At 45.4% G+C, this 12,349-nt stretch overlaps 1 protein-coding gene across 1 annotated transcript; it reads left to right on the top strand.

Moving 5' to 3' along the window:
• Positions 1–1,958: 1,958 nt before the first annotated feature.
• Positions 1,959–10,541, top strand: LOC308101332 (leucine-rich melanocyte differentiation-associated protein; the record flags this gene model as incomplete). The annotated part of the gene is made up of 6 exons (XM_080450756.1): positions 1,959–2,068; positions 3,707–3,743; positions 5,294–5,460; positions 8,701–8,883; positions 9,313–9,390; positions 10,174–10,541. 6 exons carry the CDS (start codon positions 1,959–1,961, stop codon positions 10,316–10,318), a joined length of 720 nt encoding a protein of 239 aa, XP_080306882.1. The 3' UTR covers positions 10,319–10,541.
• Positions 10,542–12,349: the final 1,808 nt, after the last annotated feature.

Below are 12,349 nucleotides of genomic sequence, written 5' to 3'. Positions count from 1 at the left end.
CCCAAGGGGACGGCTTGCAAAGTTTCCATTGATCCAAGCATTGAGCGAGAGGCTTGTTGCTGGATGCTGCCGTCGTTAGTTTCACTGGTCGTGAAACCGTGACCATGGGAACCGGAGACGCTAAAACTCTGCTCAGCGGAGCTACAGCTGTGGAGCTCGCTAGAGACAAAGGAGGTCGCGTCGATCCTGACGTTCTGCGTGAAGAGATCACGTGGCCTAGTGCGGAAGTGTTCCACACTATCCCCTTGTTGCCTACAAGGTCCGCCGCCATCTTGTCTAGGCCCCTCGGCCTGACTAAAGGAAGCGACGGATCCGCCTCTACTGACGGAGGCACTCTGTTGCCCTCCAGAGGCTGGCGTGACACGGTGCACGGCAGGCTGTAAACATTGGGGTGACCCTCGGCCCGCGCCGCCATTTTGTAAACCTTCCTTTTCACAGTGGGCCTCTGGCGCCCTCTGCTGGATGGATGGTAAAAATGGAAATTTTGGCGTGACCCTTGTACATTGGCGTTTAGAATTAGCAATGGATTTAATACCTTTGTCTTGTTCATAGCATGCACAATATTCATCCCAGCAGCGCTTGGACAGTCTCCAAAGGGACTGTCCAAGCGCTGTGGGCTTATGGTTGGAGGGCATTGATACGGAGGGGCCCCCCCAAGGGGGGTCCCTCCGCATCGCCGCTCTGAGGCGGGTGAAAGAATGAGAGGTTTTGTATTTTTCAGAACATTTATTTGAAACACACTTGACACACAAACACCCTGGCAAACAACATGTGGACAAGTTAAAACAGCAGAGGCCTGGCTCTGTAACACTGTTACTTTCTGTCGCTTGTTTTCCGTCGGGGCCATGAAAAGGCCAAGTCTTTTTCCCGAGGTGACCAGGGGGGCTAATCCCCCCCCACTCCATCCGTGTGGATGTGGGGGGGGCAGCCGAACAACCGGTAACACCGGGGGGCAAATGTCAAACACGCTGCCCGCGACCACGTCCTCTCCCGCCGCCGCGTCGAGTGGATCTGGGGGAAGAAGGGGGGGGGGGGGAGCGGAGGTCCTTGCGACGGACGTCGCCGACTCCCAGCGACATGGGCCCTTCCACTCTGGTGGGACGGGCTGAGGAGTTGCGGGAGCTGCCGCTGGCGCTGGATTGGCGAGGCGAGGAGAGTCTCCCCCTTAAGGCAGACCTCTCCTGGCGGGGTCTGCCTGGTTGGGGAGACCTCGGGGCCAAAAGACCCGCCGCTGCCTCTTTCCGGGCCCTCGCCGACTCCGTGGAGTCCTTCAGGTACTTTTCTGCCCCGCAGAAGAGGTTACCTGCTGTGAGTGGAAGGGCCAGCAGCTTCTTTTTTGCGTCGATTTTCTGCGCGACTTTTGTGAAGGTGGCGAGGTCGAGCCACCGCACCCTCTCGATGGTCGCGCAGTCGTCCAACACCCGGCCGGTCCAATTAATGGCGTGTTGGGTGCAGGAGATGGTGAGCTGGTTCAAGCGATGCAGCTCCTTCGCGTCATCGCCCCATTTTTCCTTCAGCTCCGCGAGCCGCACGGCAGAGGAGCCCTGGAGGATGGTGACAGCGTTGAGGGTCTTTGCGACCTGTCCGGCCGCGGCGTAGGTCTTTTTCAACGCCGCGGAGGATTTCTCAATTCTTCATTGTAGAAGGACGGTGTGGCGCCCCCAAGCACCACCGTACCTGACTGCATGTCCTCCAGTCCTTCTGCCAGCACCGGGTCCATCGGAGGGACTTCGATCAGCCCCAGGTCCCTGGCGGAGATTAGGTCGATGGGGAAGGCTAGCCTTTACGGGTCTTTATGATCCCCCCAGGAGCTCATCAAGGCCGTCTTGAACCCCATTGCTTCAGGGAGCTTCTTGGACTCCACCACCCGTGTTGGTGGAGCCTCCAAGCCCTGGAAACCTACTGCAGTAGCGGTGGCGTTGCGGCTCTCCACGGGCTGCACCAAACCGCACCTGGCGATGGCCCGCTTGAACACCGCCGTTACCGGTTCGACGACCACTTCTTCGACGGTTTCGGGGTTTCCGCCTACCCCGTCGGCGCTCGCCATGGACACCTCTTGGACCTCCTGGTAAGACGCGAGGTCCAACTCGTCCTCCAGCTCCTCGAAGGCCAGTGACTCCTCGCTGTCGGCCAGCGAAGCAGCCCAGTCGTAGTGTCGACGGGGGGAGGTGGAGGCGCTGCTAGTTAGCTGCGGCGGCGATATATGCGCAGCGGCAGCGGCGGAGGGTGGCGTCAGCGTCGTCGCCGCTAGCCGCCTCATCTTCGGCGTCGGCACCGGTGGGGGTCCCATGAGTGTCTTCTCGGGCGGCACTCCTGGGGTCCCTGTGCCGGTGGCGGCGGAAGCTCCGGCTGAGTCTTCCCTGACCCAGCGGACCAGGGTCTCTACCCTGTCCAGCCGGGCGTCGAGCTGCTGGCTTGTGAAGGACGAGCACCCTTGGCACTCGTCCCTCTCGCCCTGGCGCTCCTTAGCGGTGAGCGCATGGTCGACCCCCAGGCAGTAGATACAGACGCGGTTTGGGTCGTCTGCGGCGACGAGGAGGCTACAGCTCGGTCGTCCGCAGGTCCTCGGTGGTTCCATTCCTGGTCTGGAAACACAGCGGCCTAACTTGGCTAGTAGCACCTAGCTAGCTGCTACCAGTAGCTTAGCCGCTGAATGAATGAAAAAGCTACCGGCTAATTCAAAGACCAGGAAAAGAGGAAAACTGAGAGGATAGTCAAACAAATAATACTTAAATAAGTTCCGGGAGAAAACTTAATCTTTCGCAAGGATTTTCCCGTGGGGAAATACTCTGTATTCCGCGTTGGGTTAAGTTGTAAAATTTCTTGCTTCTTTGTGTGTGAATTTCTGCGCATTCGCTTGCAGAGTGGAGAAAAGAAGAAGAGCCTACGATATCCCATAGTGAGTAGTAAACGGAGAACCGTGGTAAAACCAGCATTGAAGTTACAATGGGTTTGTATAGGAAGGGGCCGTGTCTGATTAAATGAATATCAAATATCTAAATACTTAATCAAGCGACATAAAAACTGTCCGGGGTGCTCCCAAAAGCCTGACGATAAAATGACCCAAATTAGTTTTGAAAGTGAAATATCCCTTTAAGCTAAGCTGTTGTTGGGGCAGCCGTGGCTTAGTGAGTAGAGTAGGTCTGGTAATCAGAAGGTCATCGGTTCACCTCCAGGCCCACCCATGTCTACGTGTTGAAGTGCCCCTGAGCAAGACACTTAACCCTTAATTGCTCCTCCCCCTGAGTGCTTGACCATCTGAGCAGCCATCCCCTGGGTGAAGATGAAACTGAATTTCCGCCCATAGGATTAATAAAAGGTAATTCAAAAATAAATAAATGGGCATTTCAGTATAGGTGAAAGATTGTCATAATTTGCCAACAAACAATAATTCAAAAATAGTGAAAGTAACAGATCTACAAGCTCACTGGGCGTGTAGATCAGCTATATACTATGATGTATAACAGAGCATGAATTAAAAAAAACGTGGGGGTCCCCGACCCACATGTTGATCAACCAGTGGTATAGAGAAGTGGGCCAATGGGTCATGCAGCATGCCGAGCAGCAGCATAGCAGGGTTAAACAGTGGATAACAGTGATTATCCTTTCATCATGTGATCCGCTGCTTATACTGCAATGAAAGAGCTCTTTTCTTTACGCTGTGAAGCAGCAGCCTTTTCCCTCTGACCGTCTCATGTCCTGACAGTCTGTCTGCCCCTGCACACTATACCTCCTCCAACATGGTGAGTTCATTTAAACATAATAACATAACTGTAGCTTTTAACGGTATATATACTGGCCTACAAAGCCTACGGAGCAGTAACTACGCAAGAATACTGAGGAAAAAAAGGCTTTGAAGTATCGGCATCAGTGTTTTGATTTAGTTTTAGTCATAGTCTTTTGAATCAAATTCCATTTAGTTTTAGTCATATTTTAGTCATCTGAAATGTTTTAGTTTTTGTCTAGTTTTAGTCGACTAAATATCATAAGATCATAGTCGACTAAAATGTTGATTTAGTCGACTAAAATGTGTTTTGTCGGTGCCTTGATGGCGTTGTAATGCCTGATTTTACATTTGGTTGCATGCTGAAAATAGCAGATATACAAGCTCACAACACGTCGCAGCTACCATTTTATGTTTGGTAGCGCAGCACCCGAGCGCAACCAAACATAAAATGACTTGTCTTAGTTCTACTGGATCTCTTCTCCACTCGTCCCTCACAAAGATTTGTCTAGTTTAAATTTTTTGACAAAATTGTCAATATATTTGGTCTTAGTTTTAGTCATCATAGCTTAGTTTTTATTTAGTTTTCATCAGTGAAAAAAGGTAGTTGACGAACATTTTTCGTCATAGTTTTAGTCGACGAAATCAACACTAGAACACCAGAACAGTAAGTAACTTAAGCTTTTAACAGTACAAGTGCTGTAACTACGCAAAGAATCAAACTGATAAAAAGCCTTGAACCACTTAGACCCGTACACTGTATGTGAGTTGGCTTGCTATAGGCTACTTAGCCTGCTTTTTTTCTGTCTACCTCAAATCTCTTCGCCAAAAATAGCCGATCTACAAGCTCACAACACGTCGCCATGCTTGTGGATCGGCTATTTTTGGCCAATGTTCCCCCCAGAATAGCCTATGCTGGGTGTGTTTCAATTGGCCAGCCAAAATGTTGTATAGATACATAAGTGATATTGCACATATAAATAATTCAATATTTATGGTTGTCATTCGAGGCAAAAATCCACAAAATCTTTAAAAAAAGATTCAAAAGTACCGAAATGTTGTGAGCTTGTAGATCGGCTATTTTCATTAAAAAAAAGAAGTATAAAATAGGAACAAAAAGCGGGGCTCGCAACTCACTTGCTCACTGCTCCAAAGGTTATTTTTTTATTTGTGACAAACAGCAGATATATACAACATGGGAAGGGGAAGAGGGGAAGGATCGAAACAACCCTTCCCCTCTTTTTCAAGTATGATATGAGCATACTTGAAAAAGACCGGAAGGGTCAAACCGTCGTATATATCTGCTGTTTGTCACCAAAGCCACCGAACAGCCTGCCTCGAGAGAGAGAGAGAGAGAGAGAGAGAGAGAGAGAGAGAGAGAGAGAGAGAGAGAGAGAGAGAGAGAGAGAGAGAGAGAGAGAGAGAGAGAGAGAGAGAGAGAGAGAGAGAGAGAGAGACACTAGGCTACATCATGACCTAATCATCATCTGAATTCCCTGCTGATGCTGATAATGATTAATGGAATGTTGTAGAGAGAACTCTTAAAGTTGTTGACTGTTGTTGTTTTAGCCTCAGTTCCCAGGGCAGCAGCAGCAGAGCCAGACCCAGCAGGCTGCTCCAGGCTCTCCAAGGCTGTCCTTTGCCTACCAGAACCTGTCAGAGATCCCCTACGACAGCATCCTGAGCAGTGGTTACACGCTGGAGGTCCTGGACCTGAGCTACAACCTGCTGGATGAGTATCCTTATAGCTGAGTACTTCAACTTCTCCATCACAGGTTTAGAGGTGTAATAAAGTGGGTGAAATTGCTTTTCATGCATGCTCCGTTTTCAACGTTTTCATTCTCTCAATAGAGATTGAATGAAAACAAGGAAAGCAGGTCAGATATGTTAAATATTCCTGAAGCAGGGGTCATCACCGTGCCAGCTTGTGATGGACATTTTTTATCAATATTTTATTTTTCACAGACAAACAAAATAACTGGTCAACAATTTGACCAGAAACACAAATGACTGGCCCTAAATGTAAACGAATGGACTCGTAATGTGCCATAGTGTCTATGCCAGTAGTCTCATGTTGGGCATGAGATCTATTTAGCCACTGCCATTTCATCTCATAGATCGCTAATTCAAATAATGCAAAGAGAAGTCAATAGTTTAATATGAATGAAAAAAAGATTAATTATGAAAAAAGTGTTATGCACATCAAACAATAATACAAAAATGATTTATAGGACTTAAAATCCTGATGATTGCACTAGACTTGATCTTTTTATATAGAAAATGGTTGAAGTTCAAGTTCCTAGGTTTGTTTATTTTTCTCAGTTCCCTGTCTGCTGGAAATGTTTAGTCAAATAATTTGTCTACAAGTGTCTTCCCACGTTCCCTTTCTTCACCATCAGGTTGCTTCCCACAGACCCTGAAAACAGCAGTCATCACGCCACTCTTAAAAAATAATTACTTAAACACGTCACTGTTGAATAAGTATAGGCCCATATCAAACCTCCCGGTTCTAAGTAAAATAATTGAAAAAGCTGTATTTCAACAACTGAACAGCTTCTTAACACTAAACAATGGCCTTGATATCTTATTATCAGAGGACTATGGTCCAATAGAAACACTGAGTAAATGCATTGAACAAATCAACATTTTGGATATGCCATAATTTTCTTCAATTAAACAATGGCAAAACTGAAATAATAGTTTTTGGAGCCAAGGAAAACAGATTAAAAGTCAGCGCCCAACTCCAGTCGCTTATGTTAAAAACCTCTAGCCAAGTCAAAAACCTTGGTGTAGTCATGGATATAGACCTATGTATAGTACACCAATCAGGGATTCATTAGCCGGTATTTACAGGCCATTGACCGGTAAAATGTTTAATTGTCCGGTAAATATAAACACCACCGGCCACCGTGGCCGGTTGGGAAAATGCTGTTATTAGGCTATTTTATCATTTAAGCCTATTATTCATATTATTATTTGCATAAAGTAGTTGGCTACAACCGTTACAATCATAATCATTTAAAGTTTATATCATGTTTAATTCCGACAGCCTGCTCGGCTGCTGCTGCAGTTATAGAATAGCCTATTCGTTGTACGATGGTGTCGCGCGTTGAAAATATCAGAGCTACAAGCTCACAGCACGTCGCAATGCGCCGCTTTGTGAGCTTGTATGTCTGCTATTTTTGATACGCCACAACACCGCTAAGAGACACAGCTGTGTCTCCTCCTGATCAGCGCTGAGTAGGGTGGCTCGCTCGGGTGTTGATAAACAGAACCGGGATTTTCCGAGGTGATGGAATCTGAACCAAACCGGACCCAATTGTCGATAAAGGGACCCGTCCCGTCCCGAACACGTGTGGGTCGTGGATATTATGCAAGCACAGTTACTGTCTGTCTGCAATGGATAAAGTGGTGAAAGTTGGTGAAAGCAACTATAAAGGCAAGTAATCAACCTCGCGCAAGGCCACATATATCATGACATATAATTAACGTTAACAAAACAAAACAAAACCTACTTTTGCATATCAAGGTTGAATGAGAATCGATGTAAAGCCCAAAATATATATTAATTTGTTTATACTGCGACGCGATGTGCGCGACGGTGTTGCGCAGGGAAACTCGCCCCAAAACACCCTCGCCCCATTTTTTCAGGCAGACCAGCGGTTCTTGTATTCTTGTATTTGTTTTACTGAGGATAAGGATAGAAATAGGTTTAGGATTAGGTATAGTTTTACTGAGGTTAACATTAGGAATAAGGTTAGGGTTAGGCATAGTTTACTGATATGTTTAGGAATACCAGGCGAATACCGCCGGATTTTCCCCGGGGCGACTGTGTTTTGGGGCGAGCGTTTTGGTATTCGTCATGCAGCAGTTCACTCATGCCCACTTTATTCATTTCATTTTTGGCAAGCGACATCTCTGCATGATATAGACTATAGTAGATCATATAATTTAGTTATCTATAAAAACAGGAACAGGTTGCATCTGTGATAAAGTGGAAAGAAGTGCAGCTCTAACGTAACGAGGTGTAATGAGCCCAATCAGTTGGGTGCATTTATGCAGTGCAAACACGCATGTGACGTTAATTATAATATGGCCGGTAAATTTATTCTTTGGCCGGTAAAATATAATCCTGTCCCAAAAATGCCTAGTGGAAACCCTGACACCAATACATATGGCTGAGATTTCAGTTCCTATTATTTTTTCTCAGTTCTCTGTCTGCTGGAAAGCTCTAGTCAAATAATAAACTTTATTTACATAGCACCTTTTTAAACAATGTTACAGAGTGCTTAACAACTTAAGATCAAACAGTGAACAATAAAACAATTTACAGCAACAAGAACAACACAACAGTATCAGTGAGTAAAGGAGATGCACCGGAAATTCTGCTGTTAGGAGGTTTAAAAGGCCTTTCTATAAAAATTGGTCTTTAATTTAGATGTAAAAATGGCAATGGAATTAGCAACCCTGACGTCCAATGGGAGGCTGTTCCAGAGTCTAGGGGCCCTGACGCCAAAGGCCCGATCACCCTTGGTCACCAGCCTAGACGTAGGGACATCTAGTAGGGGATCAAGCAAGTCAGAGGACCTTAGGCGGCGGACAGGCACATGGGGATCAAGCAGGTCAGCTAGATATTGTGGTGCCAGGCCATTAAGAGCTTTAAAAGTTAACAATCAAATCTGAAAATCTATTCTAAAAGTTACTGGCAGCCAGTGCAGTGACGCCAGTACCGGGGTTATGTGCTCTGATCTCCTAGTCCCAGTAATGAGTCTGGCGGCGGCATTCTGTACCAATTGTAGGCGGTACAGAGTGGATGATGAAATGATTTGGCGTTTGTCAGAGAGTGTCTTTCCAAGTTCCCTTTCTTCACTATTACTGCATAGTTGTTGCAATTCATTTCCCCAAAAATAAAAATGTGAGGTAGTTCTTCTTCCGCCACTGCGTGTGGAGTGATTTGTCCTTCATTCAGTGTATTGGAACCCTGCTCTCCTGGACCGGCTGGAGAGGCTCAGCACTCTGGTCCTGGACTGTAACAACTACACGGCCCACGTCAAGTTCCCCTACATGCCCAGCGTGAACGCCGTGTGCATCAACAAGAACAGGATCAACAACCTGCCCGTGTTCGTGGAGGAAATACGACGAAAGTTCCCCAACATCAAGTAGGTCGAGGAGTCGACTGCCATCTGACTGGCCTTTTATCAGCCCCTTTTTGTTCTGTGATGTCACTAAAGGAGCCCTTCGCCCATTTTCAACCTTATTTATATCGTTGCTGTCGTAGGGCAGAAACCGATTATCTCCATATTTTTCAAATATATATAATATTTTTTTCAAACCTGCCTACCGATGATGTCACTGGTAGGCAGGTTTCTGAACTGTCCACAGCCCTCCTCTGAGACACAGACTGAATAGACAGAAATGATACCATCTTAAGCATTAGTGAGGACCAATGACTATATGATGATAGGTTGAAAATGGGTGAAGTCGTCGTTCTCTGATCCGTGCAATAGAGGACTATAGATTTGAAGGCCTGAAAATCTATTACAGTAACTGCACCGTTTACCAGTTGTGTATGTTTCCTTTACATTCAGGATCCTCAGTATGATGAACAACGAGGCGGCACCAAGTTATTTCAATGGAGGAAGTCTCACCCAATATAGAGATTACAGGTAAAACCAGGAGTCTTTAATGCAGTATGCAGTATTCATTATTACACTGGACATCACATATCATTGTCTCTGTTGGGTGGAAACTTCATCCAAAACAGCTACTTTTCAGGATTCAAATCAAATAAAAAAACAGCTGATCGACATGCTCAAAAGCTGGAGGCCTTGTTTTGATACTTTTAGGGACGAGGACTAGTTGGCCAAGAGCCAAGATATTGTGGCACGTATAGTCGGAAATCACAAATGGCTTCAGTCACTGTCAAGAGCAAAACACCAACACACATGTTGCATGTCCATAATGTAATGCAGTGGTTTCCCAAACTGGGGGTTCCAAAATGATTTGGGGGGCCCTACAGATGATTAGTTTAATGTGCAACATTGTTTTCTCACTCAACAGTAAACAAACCAAAATACAGTATAAGTGTATACATACAGGGTATCTGCACATTTCTAAAGTTACAATTTATGAATACATTTTAATACCAAATTGGTCAAATGGTATTACATAAGAAAGAGGCAAATGTGAAAATAGCCAATCTACAAGCTCACAACGCCTCGCAGAGATTGTAGATCTGCTATTTTTTACAATATTTATTTGTGGAACCGAGTCAAACTAAATGTAATGCTTACAATTCCAAGTGCTTGTCAGGGTGGGGAGTTCAAATATGATTATTTTGGGGTGTCCTCACTTCAAATATGACTATTTTTTGGGGCGGGGGAGGGGTCGCGGCCTGAAAAGTTTGGGAACCCTTGATTTAATGTACTGTAATGTGTTATACTGTACAGGCAGTATGTCATCAGCCAGCTCCCAGGCCTGGAGATCCTGGACGACACAGAGGTCGTGGAGAAGGAGAGAGCCCAGGCCAGGAAGACCTACCGGATCCACCACAGCAACGAAGGCAGCAAGAAGAGACGAGAGCTGCATCGATGATAAGGAAGAGCATCAGCATACCTTTACTGTACATTTTTGTGTACATGTGCATGAGTCAGTGGTTCTCACGGTGAGGTCCCGGGGTCTCCCATGGGGGTTCTTGACGAGATTCTAAGCCGGGGTTTCCAGCAAAATGTGTTAATATAGTATCAAAATTGGTTTAGCCACTTTAATCCTATTTTATACTTGGTCATGAGTAAGTAGCCTTTGGAACCAATGGTTCCTGAGCCACTTGGCCCCTAGGGGGCAGGAGCCAAGCCCCCAGAGCCACGGTAGAACAGTGAAGCGTGGTGGTAGCCTGGTGGTCAAACTTGGGATTGCAATACTTCCGCATTTAAAACGCCACTGTGCATGCTTCTACCGTTGGAAAACCACGTACGCCTGCTCTGTGCTCAAGACTTCCGCATTTGGGCACCCAAATTTGGTGCCCAAATGCGGAAGTAGAGCGTTCTTCCGGGTGCTTCAAATGCCAGTGAGGAAACTTTCATTGAAATTAATAGCTGGGGGGGGGGGGGGGGGGCAGTCCGCCATCTAGGTATAACTCTATGGCAGGAGCCTACAGTATCTCCTGTGGCATGAGGTGGCTTGATGTAAGTACATACCCCATGTACAAGCACACCTCCTGGACATGACGCTAGTATGTCACAGGGACTGTGCCCCCAATCCAGCCCTTGATGCTGAGTGCCAAGCAGGGAGGCACTGCATGGGTCCCATTTTTATAGTCTTTGGTATGATGACCCGGCCGGGGGATTGAACCCCTGACCTCCCAGTCTCAGGATTGACACTCGAACCACAAGGCCACTGAGCTGGCTTTCTGATTGTATACTTGGGTTATTCGAGTATAAAATGTAAAATATTCCGCGGTGACACCATTGTACTACGCTGTCTAAATTAAGCTTCAGAGAAACTCTGATTACTATTCCAGGGTACTAGGTTGGAAGTCATAATGAAGCTGTAAATATTGAAAATGATCTACAGTATACGTGTTCAGAATGTACAGTACATGTAAGTTAATTCCAACCCCTACTCATTCCCCTATTCATTGTCACCAATGCTGTTGTTATTAGATTATTAATGGACAAAGCATCTGACACATAAGTCATGTGTTTAACACTTAAACCCTATACAGTATACCTTTTCATTTACCGGGGTCCCCCAGGGTTCTGTACTTCATCCGGTCCTTTTTCCCCCTCCACACCAAATCTCTTGATTTCAAAATAGCCGATCAACAACCTCACATCGCATCACAGGTTCATAACCCAATCACATCACGCTGTGAACTTGCAGATCGGCCTTCCCGGAACATTTACAAATCACTTTTCACCTCTCTGCCTAAACCTGCACTGATGACAAGAGTGTGACACATTTTATTGTAGGCATATTGTTTGTTATCTTATAGCCAGTGGTAGTAAAGTACATTTACTCAATTAATTTACATGAACAAGTACTTTACCTGAGTATTTGCATATTTTTTGATTTTATACTTCTACTCCACTACATCTCAGAGACAAATACTATATACTTTTTACTCCACTATAATTATAAGTTATGAGGTATTATTGTAGGTTAAGCTACACAGCTAAAACCACACCCTCATGTACAGCCGCAACATTGAAGTGATGAACACATTAATGCATAATCCAATAATATGATTTTGAAATGGACCTATCTGCATAATGAGTACTTTTATGTTCGGTATATGTTGATGCCAATGCTTTTGCACATCTGTACCATATTCTTAGCATTCTTAAAGAACAGAGCCATTGCAACAAAACATGATCTGTATTAGCGTTTCAATTAATAAATGGCTAAACTCATGATGTGAATTATCTCTTTGCTAACAACAATGATGATAATGAAAATGATGGTGATGAATGTCATAGTTACAGACTTCATATTTTATAAACTATTTTTTACAGTTTACTGGTGTTATCATTATTGGTTGGAATTGATGTTGAATCGCTGTGCTGTGTTTGTGTAGGATGTGATTTAGAAGGTTTGTTCTAATTTATCTAATATGGAGATACCGCA

Source organism: Gymnoscopelus braueri (genome assembly GCF_963280865.1).
Source record: "Gymnoscopelus braueri genome assembly, chromosome: 15".
Taxonomy (NCBI): domain Eukaryota; kingdom Metazoa; phylum Chordata; class Actinopteri; order Myctophiformes; family Myctophidae; genus Gymnoscopelus; species Gymnoscopelus braueri.
The sequence above is the reverse complement of the archived record's forward strand: the minus strand, read 5'-3'. Positions and strand labels throughout refer to the sequence as shown.